At 37.0% G+C, this 23,210-nt stretch overlaps 1 protein-coding gene across 3 annotated transcripts in view; it reads left to right on the plus strand.

Annotated features, from left to right (window-relative positions):
• CHIC1 (cysteine rich hydrophobic domain 1) overlaps positions 1 to 23,210 on the plus strand; it is an 80,850-nt gene that overhangs the window by 1,868 nt on the left and 55,772 nt on the right. Inside the window, exons 2-5 of one of the 3 annotated variants that reach the window (XM_070067137.2) lie at positions 5,530 to 5,571; positions 10,570 to 10,624; positions 18,128 to 18,283; positions 20,909 to 21,065. In XM_070067137.2, the coding sequence (XP_069923238.1) occupies positions 5,530 to 5,571; positions 10,570 to 10,624; positions 18,128 to 18,283; positions 20,909 to 20,932 (277 nt within the window). In that variant the 3' untranslated portion in view covers positions 20,933 to 21,065. Of the gene's footprint in view, positions 1 to 5,529; positions 5,572 to 10,569; positions 10,625 to 18,127; positions 18,284 to 20,908; positions 21,066 to 23,210 lie in introns of those variants that run through there. The other 2 variants (XM_008272813.5, XM_002720115.6) reach the window with 2 other exon arrangements.

Here is a 23,210-nt window from a genome sequence, read left to right on the forward strand (position 1 = left end):
AAGGAGCAAGGAAATAGTATTTAAGTTCCCTAAAACTTACTGGTGGTTCATCTCCTCTCCACATAACCATGGTAAAGTACTTTATAAACCTATATTCTTCATGAAAAGCAGAGCACTGATGCTTGCCATCCCCAGGCTCTTGTATTAGGTATAATGTCCCTCCCAGCTTAAAAAAAATGGGATTAGGAATTAGGAGTACTAGTAACAAATGTTGGTGTTGATTGAAGCCAAAACCTGAAAGCAGCAAACTGGTACTTGTATCATTAACCAGTGTGTGTAGTTTAGAAACTTATTAAGTTTTATAATATACCTAGAAAGCTAATTTGATGCCCAATGTCTGGGATTTGAAAAACAGATAAAATATTTAGGATGAAATATTTCTTATTTTCACTCAACCTTGATTAGTCCTCTATTCTATAGAGCATGTTGTTTCTTTTTCAGTGTTTAAAATTTAAGAGCCATCATCTCCAACTCAGTATATCTTAAAGTCAATAATTTTCCCTTCCCACATTGTCTGTGCTTTCCACTTGTCCCATTTCTGACCCCAATAGCCCCATTCTAATCTTCCAGGATAATGTGGAAAATATTTGAGTCGTTTTGACTCTTCCTTCCCCTTGAATTGCCCTATGCTGATCTCTCCCAGAATTATGTCATCATACCTTTTGAACTATCTCATCAGATTTTTCATTTTCTCTGTTCCTACTTGGCACCATTCAAGTTTGGGTTGCCATCATCTCCTGCTTGAAATATTGCCACAGTCTGATGCCTCTCCTAGCTCCAATCCACCCTGCATGCTTGTGCCAAAGTAATTTTCTTAAAACACAGTTTAATCAGGTCACTTTCTTGCTACAAACCTGCACTGGATCTTAATTAAATCTGAATTCCTGTGCCTTGTTCCTCCAACCTCTTCTTGTCCACAGCTCACCCCTCTACTTGATCCTTCCATAACCTTCTCTTCCAGTCTCCTGCCAAATCTTGCTCCAATATTACCTCTCTTTGCCTCTCTACTAGCATACCCTGTTAACAAGTTCAGTCTCTGATTTTTTAAAAAAGCAATTAAGGCAAAAGCCTTCCAACACCCATGATCCTTTTAGCTCTCTAATCCTTCTTCTTTGCTTCTCCTCCAAATATCATAAGAAATCTTTTTCCTTTTCCCCCTTTGTGATGTGGATTCTGTTACCACAGTCACTAAAATCACCATGACCTTCTTGTTGCTAAATCAGCAGACAGCTTTCATTCCCTTTCTAGTCATCTCTGCTGCATTGACACGATGAGGCCCTCTTTCTTGGAGACTTCTCCTCCAGGGATCACATACAGAAATAGTGCAGCTTAAGTGGTGATGGAAGGTGTGTGTCTTGTCTAAAGTGTTCAAATTCTGAGTTTTAAAAAATTACTAGCCAAAGAAATCTCTTATCTCCTTGACTACTTCACCCTCTGTTTCTCCTTGTACTTTTCAGGCTAGTGTTAACTGTCTCATTCATGGACTGCTCTTCCTCTGTTTCCTCTTACATGCCAGTGATCTCCAGAGTTTTGTCCCCACCTCACTACTCTTCTTATTCTCTGCTTTTCCTAGATAGCCTCATCTTTAACCCCTTAGGGTTTCAATGATGGCTTTCATATATGTATTTATGTAACTAGACTGTGCTCAGGATCTTACCTGGGCTTCTTCACTTGATGGACTACTGTCACCTTACATTCAACACGTTCAAACAGAACTTAACACCTCACATCCCCGGACTTTCACAAAAATCCCTCTTTTTTTATTCTCTATTTCCATTGAATGTTTCTCTGCTTCTTCCATTACCCATCCTTGTTTTTCTTCCATTCACACTTCCTACAGCTGAGCAATCAGCAGTGTTAATACTATATTATTTAAACATTTCATATTCTCTTTCCTACCACCACTTCCATTGATTCAGGCCCCTTTCACCACTCCAACTAATCATTTTGCTTTTGTGCTTGTCACATTCACATTCCTTCTGTAGCCTGCTGCTAGATTAAGATACCAAAATTCAGATCTAACCGAACTACTTTTCTGCTTAAGATTATTCTATGATTTTCCTCTCACACTTTGAGGATGCACTCTAAGCTCTCTAATATGGCATGCAAAACTGGATCCTTTGTATGAACCTTATCTGCCATTTTCCTTCCTTCATTGTACCTTCCTATTCAGAGAATACTATTTCTTGCCTCATTGCCTCTGCTCAAGCTGGAATGTCAATATATACTTCCACTCACCGTAGCTGTCTGTATGTCACCACTTCCTTCCTTCAAAGCTTCTCTGTCTCCACTAAATTGTAAATCGTAATAACAAGACCAGTTTCTGGTTCCCTCTGAATCTGCAATGCCTAGTACAGTGCCTGACATAAAGCGAATTGAATAAATATTGATTCATATTAGTGGCATTTAATATGCTCATTATAGTGAAAACTGTAAAAGGTCTTAATAAGTACTAATTAGTTGAATCACACTGTAGAGTTCTTGTTTCTGAGCATGGATGTATATGGATACAATAATATTATTAGTCCCAGTGATGAGGCTTATTGCATAGCCTTACCTCTGAAAGCTTGATTAAGCTAGCTCCTATGTATCAGAGTGCTCCTACCTACATTTATCATCTTAACTTTTTAGCTTTCTAATTACTTCAACATGCAGTTAATTATTATTTCTCAGGGAGAATGACCTAACCACACCAATTATAATTCCAGTTCTGAGAGAATGATCATAAACAGTTATTTGAAGATCTTTTTCCAGGTTTCAAATAATATGACTCAATTAACTCTCATAGATTTGAGATGGTAGAAGCAGAAATAATGAAATCCCTTGGAAATATGAAGTGTTTCAGAAATATTCTACATCTGAGTGGTATAGCTTAGTTTCAGTCACTTTTCTTCCTGATATTCTTTAGAATCAATATTTGGATCTAATGTATTAGAATATAGAAAATTATTTCTTACAAGGTTTTTCTCATTTATAGACATTACCACACTACAGTACATATTATATACATAAATTTTATATACATACATATATATTATATACACATACATATATACATGTATACATATATATACTATACACATATATATTAAATACACATATTTAATATGTGTAGATATTTACTCTTGACGGAACACATGTAGTATAACTGAATTAAATAGGAATGACAGATTACCAATATTCACAGATTCATAAAATTTTCTCATTAAAATTAATGTAAGAAAGCTGAAGTTATCAATTTTATATGAATTGAAAAAGGTGGCCAAATTTTCCAAACAGTACATGTCTGTAAAAATTTAGAGAGGCTTCCAAATACTGATACTACTATAATCAGGGAATGGAGTGCCATTCCTATCAGCTCTCTTTGAAAAATTGCAGTGATGCACTCTGTTTTTTAAAACATTTATTTATTTATTTGAAAGTCAGAGTTACAGAGATATGAGAGAGAGATCTAATATCTTCTGTTTGCTGGTAACTCTTAAAATGGCCCCAACAGCCGGGGGCTAGACTAGGCCAAAGCCAGGAACCTAAAACTCTGTTTGAGTCTCTCAGATGGGCAGCAGGGACCCAATCACTTGGGCTCTCTTCCACTGCTTTCCCAGGCGCATTACCAGGGAGGTGGATTGGAAGTGGAGCAGCCCAGCCAGGACTTGAACCAGCATTCATAGGAGATACTGGCAATTCAGGTGGTGGCTTAACTCACTCTGCCACAATACCAGCCCCAGTGATGCACTCTTAATTTGTGTTAGATGAGGAGTCTTCAAAAGTTCACAGAAAATGCATATTATAAAAAGTTATGCATGGATTTTGATATTTTTTTGCAACAAAATGAACTTGCCTTTTAATTCCATTTTCCATGACCTTTTTAAATCTCCCTGTATAAGGTGAATATTATATAAGATTTTAGGCCTTGAGACTATTGAAGCTATGCTAACGTGGCATTGTATAGTATGGCAAGATATGATTATTCCCATATGAAGGATTAATGAGATTTAACTAGAATTGTGGCATGACCTTTCTTTTTCCTTGTATCGTAAAAAGTTTGGTGCATATGCTTCAGAATCTGTTTTTCTATAAGTTCATAGTTGTATAAGAAATTATTTTCCTTATTGGCTGAATTTTACCACACTAATTTCTAAGCAACCTGAGCATATGAGCTTTAATTTGTGTAAGGTTTTGAAAGACTGATGTATAGCCATTTCCAAAAATATGTAAAACAACAAGGGTATAGAGAGGGAGAAAACGGTATGAACAACTAAAAGGACCCATCCTTTGCCTCAGTTTCTTTTACTCCAAAGAATTGTTCCCACAAATTAAAAATATAGGTATTGAAGACACTTGACAAAGAAAATACAATCATTGAGAACCACTGTCTGGGTCAGCTTCCAATACATAATTGATTCTACAATAAAATAACAATGTGAGCAATTCCCAAATGCCTGTTTATCTAATACTGGAGAGCCCCACATCTTGGTTAATGTCTATCACTGATCAGTAATGAGTAAATGAACTTGTCTAACCTTTGTGGATTTGTTCTCTTTTTTAAGATATGCTTGTTTATTTGAAAAGCAGAGTGGCCCTCTGGCTCACTCCCCAGATAGCTGCTACAGCCAGGGCTGGGCCAGGTTGAAGACAGGAACTCCATCTGGGTTTTGCACGCGAGTGGCAGGAACTCCAGTATATGCAGGCCATCATCCTCTGCTTCCAGGTGAATTATCAGGAAACTGGATCAGAAGTGGAGTAGCTGGAACTCAAACCAGCATTCTGTTATGGGGGTCTGCACTTCAAAGCCCACCCCCCACTGTTCTTAACAGTTTGTTTATAAAACAGAGCTTAGGTGTTTATTCAAAAGCAGCTATTTCTTTTTTTTTAATTCTTCATATTTTAACTCTCTAGTAGAGGAGGCTTCAACTTCATGAAATATCACTAAATTTTGGGGGAAAAAATCTTGATATATCATTAACACATTCTGTTTAGAAATTTTCCACTACACTAAATACAATGATTATCAATATAGTTATGTAACAACTAGCTATTTCGACATTATCCAGATAGCTACTAACTGAAATACTGGGCCTAAGGTGATTTGAGTTAAATATTATTTGTGTGTGTGTGTGTGTGTGTGTGTGTTGTGTGTAGTCTCTAAAGGGGAAGGTTAAGGAAAGAAGTCTCTGATAGGTAAGAACAGAATTGCTATTGTGTATTAGTTAAAATTACGAGAGTATTGGGTCCAATTTGCCTTTCTTCATACCTTTTGATGTGGCTGTACAGTCAGCCTTCTATATCCTTGGGTTCTTCATCTGTATTCATAAAAGTTTGGGTCTATTCTAAACATCTATGGACCTTTTGTCTTGTCATTCCCCAAACAGTGCAGGATAATAACTGTTTATATGGCATTTACATGATATTGAGTATAAAAAGGAATCTAGAGATGCTTTAAAATATACAGGAGAATATGTGTAGGTTATATGCAAATACCATACCCTTTTATATAAGGACTTAAGCATCAATGGGTTTTTTTATCTGCAGGGAGTCCTGGAACCAGTCTCCTATGAATACTGAGGAACCACTGTACGTAGGTCATAGGGGAATATTTTAAAATGTAAAATGACACTTTACCATTTCTAATATAATTCTCATTTTAGAAAAGATAATCTCTTTTTATATTAAACAAGAAAATGTAAATATTTGCAATATAGCAAGTATTTCTTGAGAGCTTAATCACTGTGAAGAATACAGAGAAAACAAAGTACAGGCCTTGCTTTATAAAGCTAACAGAATTTTCCTTTAAGATATTATATGGATCAGCAAAGAATAAAAGACAATATTTTATTAACTGTTGAATTGCATAGTGCAGATATGAAGTGGCTGTGAATGATCAGAGAAGGGGGTAATCCATGAGGGTTTGAATATTCAAGGTATTACACCAGGGATTGGAACTTGACTTGAGCTTTGAAGGCTGTGTAGGACTTAAACTAGGGAAGTGAAGCAACCACATAAGCAAAGAGAAGAGCCAACGTGGCATTGGAAAGGAAGGATTCATTATGAGAATGATTACAGTGGAACAAATAATAAGGAAGGTGCAAATAAATAGATGGAGATGCAGAAATGAGATCAAGATCTAGATTAATGAGAGTGATATATTATTGACAAAGATGAAGAATTTGGAAAAGGGCAACCAGTTTCCAAGAAAAGTTAACATTTATTTTTAAACATGTTTCTCTTGAGGTGTTATTTTGTGGCAAGATATCCAAATAGAAATTTTCAATATACAATTAGAGATGAAAGTCTATGCTTGAAAACCTGTGTTGCTAGAGGTATAAAAGTGATTGTCAAAGCTATTAAATACTCATACAGATGAACTGTTACAATTCCTTTAAAAATAGATGCAGAAAAAAGAAATAGATGCATATGTATAAAAGCTTAATTTTGGGAAAAGCCAAAAGAGTTAAGGCAAAGTGAAAGAAAGGGCATGTTAGGAAGGGAATGAGCAACAAATATCACAGCTTCAAAGTCAAGGGAAAAAGCTCTGTGAAGAGGACACTGAATCTGGCAATAAATTAGAAAAGATAAACTTCTGTTTCTGAATAGTTTTACTGAATAAAACTTTATTTTTCAAAAAGCATCATCAAAAGTCAAATTTTCAAAGGTTAAGAAAGTAGGGGACATTAGTGAGATGAAAATAATGGAAAGTTCTTTGGTGATAAGTGCAAAGAGAAAGTAACAAAGCTGAGAAATTTTTAAATAAGCATATTCTTTACATTTTACATTTCACAGAATACATTGATCTGTGTCCACTCTTTGTTTGATATCTAGTAAAGAAATAGCAGATGGCAGAAGTTAAAATAGAGGCAGTCTGTGATTGAGTTAGGAACATGTTGCTTGGCTGGCGACGCAGCTCACTAGGCTAATCCTCCGCCTGCGGCACCAGCATCCCAGGTTCTAGTCCCGGTTGGGGCGCCGGATTCTGTCCCGGTTGCTCCTCTTCCAGTCCAGCTCTCTGCTGTGGCCCGGGAGCGCAGTGGAGGATGGCCAGGTCCTTGGGCCTTGCACCCGCATGGGAGACCAGGAGGAAGCACCTGGCTCCTGGCTTCGGATCGGCGCAGCGCGCCGGCTGCAACGTGCTGGCCATAGTGGCCACTTGGGGGGTGAACCAACGGAAAAAGGAAGACCTTTCTCTCTGTCTCTCTCTCTCTCTCTGTCTAACTCTGCCTGTCCAAAAAAAAAGGAACATGTTGCCATTATATCTAAAATGCGGAAATGATATGGAAATAGAGCTCTACTTTAAAAAGTGGACAGAGAGAGAGAGAGACAGAGAGAAAGGTCTTCCTTTGCCATTGGTTCACCCTCCAATGGCCACCGCGGCCGGCGCACCGTGCTGATCCAAAGGCAGGAGCCAGGTACTTATCCTGGTCTCCATGGGGTGCAGGGCCCAAGCACTTGGGCCACCCTCCACTGCACTCCCTGGCCACAGCAGAGAGCTGGCCTGGAAGAGGGGCAACCGGGACAGAATCCGGCGCCCCTACCGGGACTAGAACCTGGTTTGCCGGCGCCGCTAGGCGGAGGATTAGCCTAGTGAGCCGCGGCGCGGCCCACATGTACTTTTTAAAACTGAAAACTGCGGGGGCTGGCGCCCTGGCTCACTTGGTTAATCCTCCACCTGCGGCGCCAGCATCCCATATGGGCGCTGGGTTCTAGTCCAGGTGCTCCTCTTCCAGTCCAGCTCTCTTCTGTAGCCCGGGAGGGCAGTAGAGGATGGCCCAAGGGCTTGGGCACTTGCACCCGCATGGGAGACCAGGAGGAATATCGGCGCAGTGCGCCAGCCGAGGCAGCCATTTGGGAGGTGAACCAACAGAAGGAAGACCTTTCTCTCTATCTCTCTATCCCACTGTCTAACTCTGCCTGTCAAAACAAATTATTAAAATTACATCTTTTTTACTAATGATAAATTCACTAGTTTTTAACTGATTAATTTTATTTGAGAGACAGTGAGACCTCCTATCTGCTAGTTCACTCCCCAGTGCCCAGGAGCTGAGGACTCAATCCAGGTCTTCCGCATGTGTAGCTCCTGCAACCTCCCGGGGTGCACAGTAGCAGGAAGCTGGAATAAGGAGCAGATCCAGGACTGGAACTCAGGCACTACAACATGTCCCAAGTAGAATCTTATCGATAGCACCAAATGCCCAACCCAAAGTCACTATGTAACTAGTTAAATAATGAGTTAACTGAAATATGTTCCTTGGTCTATTAAATATTGGTAATGTTTTTGATTGTTGAATTAGCACATAATTGCAAATATATGTTTAATGCTAGAGTGTTAATTTCTCAGGCAGCATAAGAATGTCCCATCTTGTTTTAAGTTTGGCAATACTCCTGTGTCTATGTACAGGTTGAAAGGGAATGTGCTTTTGCATATTACTTTCTCATTACGTGTTCTGACACATGAACGAAAGGAATGAAGGATTTTTCAATGTACTTAAGTTCTTTTTACAACTGCTAATTAAATTTTACAGCCATTTAGAAATACAATACTTGTTTTGGAGCCAGTGTTGTGGCGTAGCAGGTTAAGCCTCTGCCTGTAATGATAGCATTCCACATGGGCACCGCCAATTCAAGTCCCAGCTGCTCCACTTCTGATCCAGCTCCCCACTTAAGTCCCTGAGAAAATCAGCAGAGGATGACTCAAGTGCTTGGGCCCTGGAACTGACATGGGAGACCTGAAAGAAGCTCCTTGCTCCTGGCTTCATCCTGTCCTAACCCCAGCCATCGTGGCCATTTGGGGAGTGAACCAGTGTTGGAAGATTTCTCTCTCTCTCCCTCCCTCCCTCCCTCCCTCTCTCTCTCTCTCCCTCCCTCTCCCCCATCTCTCCCTCTCTTTCTGTAACTCTACCTTTCAAGTAAATGAATCTTTTTTAACAATAGTGCTTGTTTTAAAATAAATTTTAAACATAAAGTATAGTATGCACTATATATATATGGCTAAGAAGAGAGCCTTTCTGCTTAAAACTGGTTTGTGTCCTTGAAATTGAACTATTATCATAAATGATGAAAGAATATGATATTCTTGTACAGTTTTAATTGGATTCCTAACATTTTTTAAAATGTCGCTAAGACTAAAGTGTTATAAATCATTTGAACCAAAAAATACAGTAGCTTATTATTCAACAAACCTTTAGTAAAAACCTACTAGATTCTGTTATGCTACTAGGCATGATGGAAACTAGTGAAATTAAAGGAGTTTAATACAAGACAAAAAGGACTTGGGGATCAGTATTTGAATTTTGATTTTTTCCCACCCACTAGATACATGATTTTGGGAAAATCATTTAATTCATTAACTTGGATTTTTTGGAGAGTCTGCTTTCTTGTCTGTAAAATGAGAATGACAATACTTTTTTGAAGGCTTTTTACTTAGTACAATATCCAGCCCATGGTAAATACATAGTTACTGGTCACTGATTATTGCTTGCCTGACATGGAGTTTTTAATAAAAATGAGTGTCTTTTCCTTTTTACTTTCTTTTTTAAAGATTTCATTTATTTGAAAGAGTTACACAGAGAGAGCAGGAGAGGTGGAGAGAGAGAGAGAGAGAGAGAGAGAGAGAGAGAGAGAGAGAGAAGGTCTTCCATCTGTTGGTTCACTCCCCAATTGGCTGCAATGACTGGAGCTGTGCCAATCCTGAGCCAGGAGCTTCTTGCGGGTCTCCCACGTGGGTGCAAGGGCCCAAGGACTTGGGCCATCTTATACTGCTTTCCCAGGCCATAGCAGAGAGCTGGATCGGAAGTGGAGCAGCCAGGACTTGAACCAGTGTCCAGTGCTGGCACTGCAGGTGGCAGCTTTACCTGCTATGCCACAGCACCAGCCCCTCCTTTATACTTTCAGCCTATCATTGACTAACAGAAAATGGTAGTCATGGTGTTACAGTACCATTTAACATTTAGGATGTCACCTATGTTATTCCTGCTAAAATCAATAAGTAGGTTATCAAAGGCTTTTAAAATTCGTTTTGACTTCTTATACTTATTACATATTTCAGTTGGCCTGCTGGAAGAAAGAACTGTAAAGACTAGGTCTTTTTTCTCCAAATTGGTTGAACAAATACATGAAAGCCATTTGTAAGGATCAGACTTTGAGTATCTGAATAGTAACTGGTCACAAAAATTATAGTTCCAAAGGCTATATTAATGGGGCAAGGGCTACTTTTTATTAGGAATATTTTCATACATACAGAAACATAGAAAGAATAGCATAATGCATTTCCATATACTATCTATCATCCAACTCCAAAGATTATTTATTAAAGTGGGTTTTAAACAGAAACATTTAGCCAAAAGTTATGACATTTCCATACCAGGTGTATAGTTAGAATCCCACTTTAACATTTGCTCCTTGTTAAGCTTCATTTACTATTAATTTGGATTTATGTTCTGTAAGTATTCCATAAAAATTGTTTGAGGACACATTTATAAATCAAAAGACAAAAAATGTACAGGTTAGTAACAGTTTTAAAACAAGGGAAGAATTTTATATGCTGGATAGAATATATTTTGTTCTGTCTTTGTTTTTAAGGTTTGGCTTGAGCAACAAGTTTGATACTGAATTTCCTTCAGTTCTAACAGGGAAGGTAAGTGAGAGTTTGCTTTGAACTTTTCAATATGAAAGCTTTATTTTATGGCTTATTCAGTGTTATGACAGATGCTCTTACTCATTAGTAATGAAGTCAATAACAAGAGGCTTCCGTGCTTGGAAACTGGATTGGTAGTGACTAAAAGCTGTCTCCATGACTACCAGCTATGACTACTTATGTTGTCCATTATTCATTAATACCAGTGTTGTTTATCTGTTCATCTTTTCCAGTTTTGCCTTTTTTCTCAGCAAAGATATCTACAGTTGTTTTCATTTAAGTCAGTAATTACCAATGTTTTTAGAGCTAGCAATGTTATTTTTTAACTGTATTTTAACTACATTATTTTTAAAGTACCCTGTAGTAGGATTTGTTATATGCGAATAGAATAAAATTTCTGGCTACACAATTTTCTGCCTTTTCCATAGTTTAAGTTTCTAAAATTGGACTCACTGCAAAAAATATAACCTCTCTGTTCTCTGGTTCCTTTACATTTAGTAGTATCTTTTATCATTGAAGCTTGAAATTAAAGACTCCCTAAATTCAAAAGTATAAATCTAGAGACCTAATGTACAGCATGATGACTCTAGTTGTAAATATTATATGACAGAAATTTCTAAGAGAATAGATTTCAGGTGCTCTTACTACAAAAAAAGGTAACTATGTGAAGAGATGGGTATGTTAATTTGGTTAACTGTAATAATAATTTTACCATATATATCAAAACATCATGTTGTTCATCTTAAATATACACAATTTTTTGAAAAAAAATTATATTTGGAGAATCCTCTTACAGTAGTAATGGTAGCTATCTAGGCTCAAAGAAGAAGTCTGACTAAGGCAAAACCTTATTTACACCTGTGTGTTATTTAAGACAAGGAAGATGAAAAGACCTTGGACTGCAAAATACTCAGTAATTCCTAAATGGTTAATAGCTGAATGCTTAGGTAGCTTAAATTATGATTTGAGGTTAAAAGAAATTGACGTTTTATATTTTGGAACCTATAATTTAATTTAATTTTGTTTAATTTTAGTACTGGCATAGTGATGTTAGAATAGATTTTGGTCATATTTTAAAATCATTCCATTCTCTAAAGGATAATGTTCATTTTTCTCATACTGTTAGAAAAATGAGGTACAATTCAGTGTGTATAGTGTATATAGGAAATGGATGGGGAAAATCAGCATATTAATAATTGTATTTGCACATAAAGAGAATGTAGAAATATATACATGAAACTGAGAAAAGTCATTCCCCTCGCTGGGAGAAGAGGCATGAGGATGAGCCTGTTTTCTGAATATCTTTTAAGACTGTTTTGATTTTTTTTAACCATGTGACTAGATTACATTTCAAACTCTACTTTTACTTTGTCCTCTCATGCTAAACTCTTTTGAGAATAGTTTGAGATGCTTCTATGAGTATTTTCTTTTTTTCATGATGCATTTTCTATCTGCTTACTCTATTTGCTTTTGGCCTAAATCCAGAAACCTCTTGGCCCTCCCTCTCCCCAGCCACTTTAGAGGAAGAGGGAGAGAAAAAGGCAGCTTCTTTCTTTCTTTCTTTCTTTCTTTCTTTGATAATGTGTCTCTAATTATTGTGAGAAATTATAATTTAACCCTGGTAGGTATTTTACACTTTATCTACTTCATTTTCCCCCTGAAAAATGGAATCTGTTTTGAGAAAGAGTAAAATAAATAAACCTTGTTGTCAGATCTGCATTTGTCTCCAAATTCTGTTGCTTCCTGGCTATATGGCCTTGGGCAAATCACTTCTCTGTGCCTTAGGTCTTTTTTTTTTTTTTAAGATTTATTTATTTATTTGGAATCAGTTCTGGCATGAAAAATAGAGATGATGCTGATAGTGCTCTCACTTCCTGTTTTAAGGGTTTAATTGAGAGAACATATATGAAATTCCTATTGTATTGTCAGGTGCTTAGTAGCTTCCCAGTGTTACTTTGTGATTGCTGTTGACCATGCTTCCATCAGTGTATCCAAGTTTCAGCCTGATTATTTTGCTAGTTCACTAACTTTGAATTTTTAATTGTGTTTGCTACTCTTTTCTTAATCTAAGTAATAATTTATTCTTTAGTCCCAACTAATCTGTCCTATTGCCTGTTGACCATTTTTGTCTTTCCTAAGATATAATATCAAATCCTTCCATAGAATAAGCATGAGATCATAGTCCCTGGTTAACATTAGAAGATACGTGGTCCTTTAACTCTTTAGGACCCAAAGAACCCTTAGATGTGTTGTATGTTCTATCTTCCTACTCTAATCATTTAGATACAGTCGTGGGGGAAGGTCCAACCCATAGGCCATATAAGGCCTGCAAAATTGTTTGGTCTGGCCCTCCCTGCCAAGGCAACCTCAGGAAGGACTCAAAATTCTATAAATCTGTAACAGGCTAATTTGCAAGTTGATAATTTTGTATGGCCTGTGAATTATATTATAAATATCCAAATGACCCTTAGCAAAAATAAGGTTCTCCACCATTATAGTAGAATAATAATAGTAGAATAATTCACGAATTGCAGCAGCAGTTTATACTTAGATTTTATATATGAGTTAACTATAAATGTTTTTTCCAAATGAATAAAAACAGATGTGGGAATATCTCTTGAATAATAACATATTGGTAGAAAGTGGTAAGTTCAATATTAAAATGACAGAGAACATGAATTAAAATATCTCCAGCGGAAAACTTATTTTTTTTTTTTGTTCTCCTTGATGCTATTACATGTGTTTTTTTTTGGATTGTTACATCCAGCTTTAGTATTGACTTACTTTAAAAAAAAAAAAAAAGGTTTGAATTCTAGGTCCAAGAAATTTTAGAAAATGAATAACCTAAGAAATGTCAGTGAATAAAGTTCCCAGACTTAAGAGTTACCCATTTTTAAAAAATTAACTAGTCTTATGTGCTCAAGAAATCTTCGAAATATCTTTTCACACCTACATATTTCTTTCCAAGCCTTCTGAAACTTAAAATTCTAGTGACCCAAAAGATAGTATTGCTTTTTAATTAGAGGAGTAAAAATGGTAAGTAGGCTTTTGTTGTGTGTTAACATAACCTAAATGATCTGACTATGAGCCACTCTTAAAAGTCATCCATTCTTTTCAGATGACTGCTTTTGTAACATATACTATGATGATGCATGCATGTTTATTGAAGTGTGCATTATTTATAGTATGTAAAATTTCTCATATATTTGTAAGGCATGAATGATACTATGGTGTTTTTCTCATGTGTGTTTGGTGATGAGAAAACACAAAAGGAATTCTCAGTGTCTGATTTGTAAGGGTCACAGGGTGGTAACATTAACTTTATTAATTTTCTCTTTAACAAGGTAATTTTTTTTCCTAGTAGGCACTGTTTCATTTGTATAGGTTACTTTGGATTATCAAAATTCTTCCTTATTGACTGGGTGAAAAAGCAAAGAGAATTTGCATGAATCTGAAAAATAATTTAAGAAAAAATCAAATTCTGAATTTACTAGCCTTCAGGTTAAAATATTTTTTAAAATAAATAAATGCGCCGGCGCCGCGGCTCACTAGGCTAATCCTCCGCCTTGCGGCGCCGGCACACCGGGTTCTAGTCCCGGTCGGGGCGCCGGATTCTGTCCCGGTTGCCCCTCTTCCAGGCCAGCCCTCTGCTGTGGCCCGGGAGTGCAGTGGAGGATGGCCCAGGTGCTTGGGCCCTGCACCCCATGGGAGACCAGGAAAAGCACCTGGCTCCTGGCTCCTGCCATCGGATCAGCGCGGTGCGCCGGCCGCAGCGCGCCGGCCGCGGCGGCCATTGGAGGGTGAACCAACGGCAAAAGGAAGACCTTTCTCTCTGTCTCTCTCTCTCACTGTCCACTCTGCCTGTCAAAAAAAAAAAAAATAAATAAATAAATAAATAAATGCAATAGCTAAATTTTTTTTTAAAAATCCACCTGTTACAAAATCAGTTTTCCAGCATGGATGAGATTCTGTATAGCTTTTATGCCTTTCTGGGCTAAGCAAAATGAATTCTTAAATGCAAAAATAAAGCCATTTTGACAAGCTCCGTGGCTCAGTATTACTTTTGTGCCTCCTGTGTGTTAATGCTTTTAATGTGGAGAAAGAGATCATCTTTTATATTAAACACACAAAAGATAATTTTCCCTATTTCACTTTAAGTCCTCCTGTCATGATAGGACATATCAAGCAGGTGTAGATACACAGATTGTGGTGGCCAGAAAATGAAAGAACTGTAGAACTTTAGAAAAGAAATGAAAGCTTCCAGCTTCCGACCCTTAACTTGAAACAATTGCATGGTGTTATGGGGAAATTAGTGTGTAGTTTTGGTAATCTTGAGCCATAAAAATCAACTTTTACTATTGTGATCCAATATGACAAGTGATTGATAGGGTTGTGTCCTCCACAACTGAAGGAGGCAAATCAGTCCTGCTGGGGTTTGCTTAGATTTTCTTCTGTTTGCAGTCTCCTGCATCCTGTTATAAAATATTATGACCCTTCTCCCGGCCTTTATGATGTGGTTTTCTTTCCAAGAGAGTCAAAAGGAATGAAACGTTTCTTTACAACCTACCGTTCAACCAGAAAGTCAGGAGCTTCCATCTAACTTTCATTACTGGAGATACTCAATTATACGGAAGTAAATGAGTCAAATGTTATTAACACTGATTCTATGCAGTTAACTAAACATTTCTTCCACATTGTTTAAAATCAAATCCGGTGTTAGCCAATTCTCATTTCCTATGCCTTTTTCTGTTTTATGACTTTTACTGTTATTCAAATACAGATTTGTTTTTTCAAAGACAATTCTGGCTTCCTCTGAAAGCCAAAATGCAGATTTTATTTTTTGTTTGAAATACTAGTAGAAGTTTTTCTTTTCAATATATTTGTATTGTGACTTTAAGGAATTTCAGTTCTCATTTTTATTAACTTGCTTAGTTTGTCTTAATTGGTCTATCATAAAAAATACAATTTGAGACTATTCATATGTTAAAAGTGGAAAGTGTTGGTGGAGAAACAGGAAAATTGTCATGCTTTAGGAATGTTTTTGTTTTTACTTTCAGAAGCATGTAACAAAAGACATTTCTAAATAAATTTTATATCCCTTTGAATATAATTTATTTCTTTCACAATGTTTGAAATAAGCAGCCAGTTTTCATTTTCCTTTTCCCTTTTATTCTGTAGGTTTAGTCTCCCTCAAAATTCTAACACTTGTCACCCCTTGCAGAAATACAGCTTTCTTTTCTGAGGCTTTTATAAACGTATTTTCTATTCTTTTACCCTGACTTCTTTCTGCACATAGCCTCATGCTTCGCTGTACTTTGAGCTTTTTCATGTGTGCTTATACTTACTTTTAAATAAAAATTCTAATTTGACTTACAGGCACTTAAATTTGTAAATGGACAGTTATTTTATAATTTACACAAATTTATATCAAAATGGCTGTATTTAAAAATATGTTAGTGATTTTGGTTATACAACTTAAAGAGAGTTGATAATGTTACATTGCAAATTAGAGCTAAATATATAAATGTATTTTTCCTTATTTTAACTTCTGTGTGGTTCCACAGGAAAAAAGAAGTTGACTATTGCTGTTTGGAGAGGTGAATCTTAAGATAGGAACTTGGTACCTTTTTTGTAAAAAGGACATCTTTTTTTCTCTGCGGAATTAAAGACATGAAGAGCATTAAATTTACATTCAAAATGCAGCAAATTATTATTCTTTTTATGATGAATTGTGTATCAGAACTGTGGAGTATCAACAGTTACTTGATCAATCCTCTTGCCTTTGTGTGAGACTCCATACAAAAGAGAGCTTTGCTTCAGATCTACTCAAGATGTGATTCAGATGTCCTTTTTCAAAGCATTCTAATCAGAACGTTCTAAGGTTTAATTTCCATTCTCCGTGATGTATCTAAAACAGGTTATAGATGGGAAACTGAAATTCAGGAAAATTAAGTGATTTTGCCTTGCATTTTTCATAGCCAATAAGTTATTAGAGTCCAGATCTCTTGATTTATGTCTAATGTATGTAGCTCATCTTCAATTTTCAACTATAAGGCATGATCCTCAATCTATTTCCATATTTACACGATAAATTTTATCATTTAATTGGAATTCTTTGTATGCACTGATTGTGTTTACATCCTGTTGCTGTCTGTCTTAATGGATAATAAAATTAGTTTCTTTGTCCCAGATAAATTTTTGAGCCTTATGATTTCACAACTACTGAGTGTTAACACATTAGGAAGAAAATAAGACTCCTGGGCTAAGCAATTAACTTTATTGGATGATATGAGCAGTTCTAAAGAAGCTCATTTAGTTAATGTTTTAATCATGACTGTGCTGAATTCTGTGGTCACACAGCTTTATAATACATATAGGTATATGTTTTGTAGTGTTGATTCTAAGGTATATCTATTAAAAGACAAAAAATGTAATACATTGATTCCGCTAGTGAAATTTTTATTGGGAAGAGTAGTAAAGCTCTAAGTTTTTGATAACCTACCATGATCATGGGGTTTTTACTTTCCAGCAGGTTATTTTCCTAACAGTTTTTTTAACTTTTGGTTTCACAGCCAGATGCGCAAATTTTTTCCCATAAATTTTACAGTTTGATAGTTTTCTAAATGGAAGGGAATCATTTTTGTCATTCAGAAATGTGATTTCACTGAAAAAACTATTTTTAGCATACCTTTCAATTTTGTAACCTTAAAATAGAATTTTTGGTATAAATCTAATTATCCCTGTCATGCTCATGACTTTGAACTGACTTTGTCATTGTTTACAGAGGCAGAAGCAACCACTTCCAGGAATGGAAGTAGTAATTCAACATGTTAAATTTATATATATAAAGACATTTCAACTTTGAAAAATTCACAGTAGTTATGAGTCCATATTATGTTGATCTTAACACATCATTTTGAATGTAACCACAAGGTATTGTGTTTAGTTGGTGTAACTTTGTTCTGCAAACAATGGCAAGTGTTAATTAAAATTGATATGTTGCAAAATTTGCCAGAGAGAAAAGATTGCAAAGATGCCTTTTAAAATGTAATCCAGGAATAGTGCCAAGGTCTAATTTTAATTACATTTCCTGTAGTATTATTTGGATTTTTGTTTTATTGTGCTTCTAATCTTACTCAACTCAGAGTGACTGCAGACTACAAATAATATTGTCTTAACAGTGAGAATATTTGGTCACACAATTGCTTGAAGGGTATACATTACCATCAGTTTTATCACTGTCATTTTATTATTGGTTATCTCAGAGGATTGTTTTTGAACATTGGGGGGGAAGTTCTGTGAATATGATATCACATTATTTTGCTTTCCAATGTCATCAGAGAGTATGTGATACATATTTATGGCGTGAAATGGGAAGAAAATATATTTAGACATTTGTAATTCCAGGAGGCATTTGTGATAAGACAAACATTTTCTTTAGGTTTAGAGATAAATAATGAAAAAGCTGCCCACAAACTTTTAAAGGTAGTGCCCTTGTTGTAGGTGGCCCCAGAAGAATTTAAGACCAGCATTGGCCGTGTGAATTCATGTTTGAAAAAGGCTCTCCCAGTCAATGTGAAATGGCTGCTGTGTGGTTGTCTCTGCTGTTGTTGCACACTGGGTTGCAGCCTGTGGCCTGTTATTTGTCTCAACAAAAGAGTGAGTAACCTTTTTGTTGTATAATAATAAGAGCTAATATTTGTTGAGTGCTTACTGTGTGCTCAGAACTGTTATCAAGTACTTTATATAATTTATTTAATTCTCACAATAATACTATCCTTATTTAGAGATGCGGATTCTTATCATTTTAAATAAATACAGTGTAAGTGAAGAACTTAAGTAAATATAAATATGAGTAGGCTACTTATTCTTTTTACAAAACCTGAAGCTATGCCTCAAGGTACTGTATATCTGAGTTACAGGTGTATGGGAGGGCTTCTTCTAGCTGAAGAAAGGCAGAAGTGAGAGTAACCAGTGGGAAATTCTTAGTTTTGAACATGTCACAATAGTCTTCTAACATAACATTACTAGTTACATCATGGATTTAAGATTACTGTCTTAAACTTGTCTTCTTTAAAATTTCATTTTAGTCTTTAGAATGATTATCCCCCAGTGAGTGGGAGAAAAAATAGCTTTAGAACTTTTAATTGAAGCCAAGGAGGAAAATTAATTTGTTTTACTTAAAGTTCTTTTCCCAGTACAACATTAATCATTTTATTTAAACTTTGAAATAATAATTAGTCCACTAAATCAGCTTCAAAATTATAGCACCTTGTGGAGGAACAATTAGTGGTGCAGTTGTTTCATTAAGGCTAAAAATATTCCTAGGACATGCTGGTTATTTTTTCCTCTCCATCTTTACTCAACCCTCTTTAATGCCTACTTCAAAAAAAATAAAATACTGACATTTATCATCACAAACACCTTTTTGTGTGGAAAAGTTAGGCATTTTATTTTTGAATGGAAAAGTTAGGCATTTTATTGATTCTCTTGGTAACCACCAGTAGGTCAGAGCTTTCCTTTAAATGGAGCTTAATTTATTCTTTGTCAAAGCATGTACAATATTCTCAAATGGCTTTCTATAAGTTAAAAAGCTGACAGTATAAATTTCTCCTCATAATTGTCATATCTTCCTTTTAAAAGTTATAATCAATAACTCTTACCCATCCTCATCGTTTTAAAAACCTCTATGTGAATTAATCATGATTTGGATTTCCCATCATATAAGTACAACCTATCTCAATTACTTAAAAACAGATTTTTGGTTTTAATGTTATAGAATCAGTGGCTTGCTCACTGTCAATTTCTCTCTGTCTCTGTCTCTCTCTCTCTCTCACCTATTTAAGCCTTCCTTATTTATCTATTTGTTAATACCTCCACCCAGAGGACCGGGAAAAGCGGTTTTTATTTGTTCATTCATTTGTTCATCTGTCTGTTGAATTTTCAATGGAAAATCAGGTAATACTCATGTTGTGATTTCTCCCTGTTCACCATTACTTTGGTTAATTTAGAGTTCATGCTGAAATTGAGACATCAATGTGTCTACTTCACCAAGCTGGCAATTCAAAAGTTACATCACATAGATTGGCAAACTGCAGTCCCATAAAACAAATCCAGCCCACTCTGTTTCTCAATAAATCAATCAGATGCCAATACTTAAAAATTAGGATATTTATGGTAAAATTTGAGATATCCAGCCTCTCATAAAATCTAAAAGTCTGGTTTATTAAACCCACATGCCTATGTGTCAGCAGTTGGCTCTAGCTAGATGGAGGCTGCTCCCTTTAAACAGGACATTCAGTCTCCTGTTCACCATAGAACTACCCACCATTTATATGATCTGCCTTACATGAATGACAGGCAGTATTGTTCATGGCCCCTGATTTTGTACAATACCATGTTGTCAGTTCATAAACATTAAGTACATGCTGATGACCTTGTGCAAGTTACTGCCTGTTTCCTCACCTATAGAATTAGGGCAGTATGTGTACTACTTACTTTTAAGGTGTATGTGATGATAAAGAGATTTAAGACATCTCAGAGTGTTTTTGTGTACATGGAGGAATAAAAACTAAAATGGAAAATTTTAAGGATTTTTATACCCTTACTTCAGCTTTCCAATCTATAAAATAAGTTATATATATTATACTAGTTTAGTTGAAATGATCCTTAGCATTCAAATAGCCTAAGTCCCTTATTTTACAAATGTGGAAACTGACAGCCAGAGAGCTGAAGTGACTTTCCCAGTATCACACAGCAAATGGTACAACCAGAAAAATAATCCTTACTTTGTTTTTTCCCCTTGCCTCACTCTATTCTCTTGACTAAATCATGTTTATTTTTTCTTCCTAAAAATTTATTTAATGGGGGCTGGCGCTGCAGTGTAGTAGGTTGGGCCTCCGCCTGCGGTGCCAACGTCCCATATCCACTTCCAATCCAGCTCACTAATAGTGGCCTTGAAAAGCTGTGGAGGATGGCCCGGGTGCATGGACCCCTGCACCCGTATGGGAAACCCTAAGGAAGCTCCTGACTCCTGGCTTCGGATCGGCTCAGCTCCAGCCGTTGTGGCCATTTGGAGAGTGAGCCAGCAGATGAAAGTCCACTCCTTATCTCTCCCTCTCTCTTCCTATAACTCTACCTCTCAAATAAATAAATAAATCTTTAAAAAACAACAAAAAATATTTATTGGGACTGGTGCTGTGGCACAATGGGTTAAGCTGCCATCTGCATCACTGGCATCCCATATGGGTACTGGTTCGAGTCCTAGCTCCACTTCCTTTTCAGTTCCCTGCTAATGTGCCTGGCTAAGAAATGGAGGATGGCCCAAGTCCTTCTGCGCATGCACCCATATGGGAGACCTGGAGGAAGCTTCTGACTCCTGGATCCTGGTTCCTGGCTTCAGCCTGGACCATCCCTAGCCTTTGCAGCCATCTGGGGAGTGAAGCAGCAGATGGAAGATATTTCTCTCTCTCTCTCTCTCTCTCTCTCTCTTTCTCCTCCCCCCCTTTCTCTGTCACTCCAACTTTCAAATAAATAAATAAATAAATCTTTTTAACAATTAGCTATTTTTGTATTTATTTATTTGAAAGACGGAATGACAGAGAGAGGGAGAGAGCGTCTATCTGCTGCTTTATTCCCCAAATGCCTACAACAGCCAGGGCTGGGCCAAGTTGAAGCCAGGAGCCAGGATCTCCATCCAGGTTTCCCAAATGAGTAGCAGGGACCCAAGAACTTGGGCCATCATCCAGTGCCTCCCCAGGTGCATTAAGAAGCTACATTGGAAGCAGAGGAGTCAAGACTGAAACTGGCACTCCAAATGTGGGAAGCGGGTATTCCAAGCGGCAGTGTAGCATGCTGTGCCACAGCGCCCATCCCAACTCATGTTTCTTATGTCCTATTCCCTATTCCTGAGACAAGAAACATTAGAATAAGTGGCATAATCAGCAGCCCACTGGATTTTAATTCTCTTGCAGTGGTTGGAAAACTTTTTCTTGAAGAACTAGAAAGTAAAAATTTCAGGTTTTGTGGCCCAGAGGTGTTTTGCAGCTACTCAGGTCTGCCATTGTAGCATGTAAATAACCATAAACAGCATATAAATGGATTGCATTGCTGTGTTCCCATAAAAGTTGGTTTACAAAAACAGGCAGCAGGTCAGGTTTGATCTGTGGGCTACGGTTTGCCATCCTGCTCTAGCCATCTCTATTTGGGTATCAAGCTCTATTGAAGTTGTGTCTTTGTTTATCCACAAAAATGAAACAGGAATAATGTGATTACTGTGGCCTATATCACAAAGCTGCTATGTGAATCAATGACTAAAATATCTCCAGGAAAAAATTTCTGTGTTAGTCTACCTTATGAGTTCTTTTTTTAGACAGTTTAATTCGTGATCATTTTCTCTAACATAGCAGGTAATAGAGAAAAGAAATCTAAATTTGGGTGCGTTGAGCTGGTCTATCATGGTTTCGGGGGGGGGGGGATTTCATAGCTACATGGTAGCACCACTTACTCATTCTTGAATCTACCACTTAACTGTGATAGTGTAGTCAGTTTTCTGGCCTAGTCACACTACCGCCCTTAAATTTGAAATTACTTTGACTTTTCCATGTATTGTCTTAATGCTTCCTGAATTGAGAGGGGTATTCAGAAGGTCTCACAACATGAATATCATGTTTTTTTTTTTATTTTTTGACAGGCAGAGTGGACAGTGAGAGAGAGAGACAGAGAGAAAGGTCTTCCTTTGCCTCTGGTTCACCCTCCAATGGCCGCCGTGGCCGGTGCGCTGCAGCCGGCGCACCGTGCTGATCCAATGGCAGGAGCCAGGTGCTTCTCCTGGTCTCCCATGGGGTGCAGGGCCCAAGGACTTGGGCCATCCTCCACTGCACTCCCTGGCCACAGCAGAGAGCTAGCCTGGAAGAGGGGCAGCCGGGACAGAATCCGGCGCCCCGACCGGGACTAGAACCCAGTGTCCTGGCGCCGCAAGGGGGAGGATTAGCCTAGTGAGCTGCGGCGCTGGCCGAATATCATGTTTTAGGAGATAGATGTTATAATTAATTGTCTTATTTGTGCCCATATTTTTGTATATAGTCATAAAAAGAAAGAAAGCATATGATAGAAACAAAATCCTCAGCCATCCATTGAGCCATATGGCAAACAAAACCAGTCTTTGTTACAAGAGATAAATAGTTCAGCCGAAGTTAAGCAAACTACTTATAATCTCTATATAATTTATACCTATTATATATGCCTTCCACAAAAGACATTCTGTGTTGCTAGACAAAGACAGCATGCATAAAATAAAACACTTTATTAGGAAATGACTTACATTCCATAATGTTTACTCACATCTTAAGAGACAATTTGTTGAATTTTAATATGCTTACAGAGTTGTACAACCATCACTGTAATCTGATTTTAGAACATTTCCATCATCCTGAAGGGAAAACTTGAACTTGTGGCCATTTTTAGTCAATCCCCATTTCCCCAGAATTCTCTCAGTTCTAAGTGACCACTAGTCTACTTTTTCTCTTATATATTTTTTTTTGGCATTTCAGATATTGCATCCATATAATACGTATTCTTTCATGGC

Source organism: Oryctolagus cuniculus, chromosome X (genome assembly GCF_051225735.1).
Source record: "Oryctolagus cuniculus isolate XC-2025 breed Fujian yellow rabbit chromosome X, ASM5122573v1, whole genome shotgun sequence".
Taxonomy (NCBI): Eukaryota; Metazoa; Chordata; class Mammalia; order Lagomorpha; family Leporidae; genus Oryctolagus; species Oryctolagus cuniculus.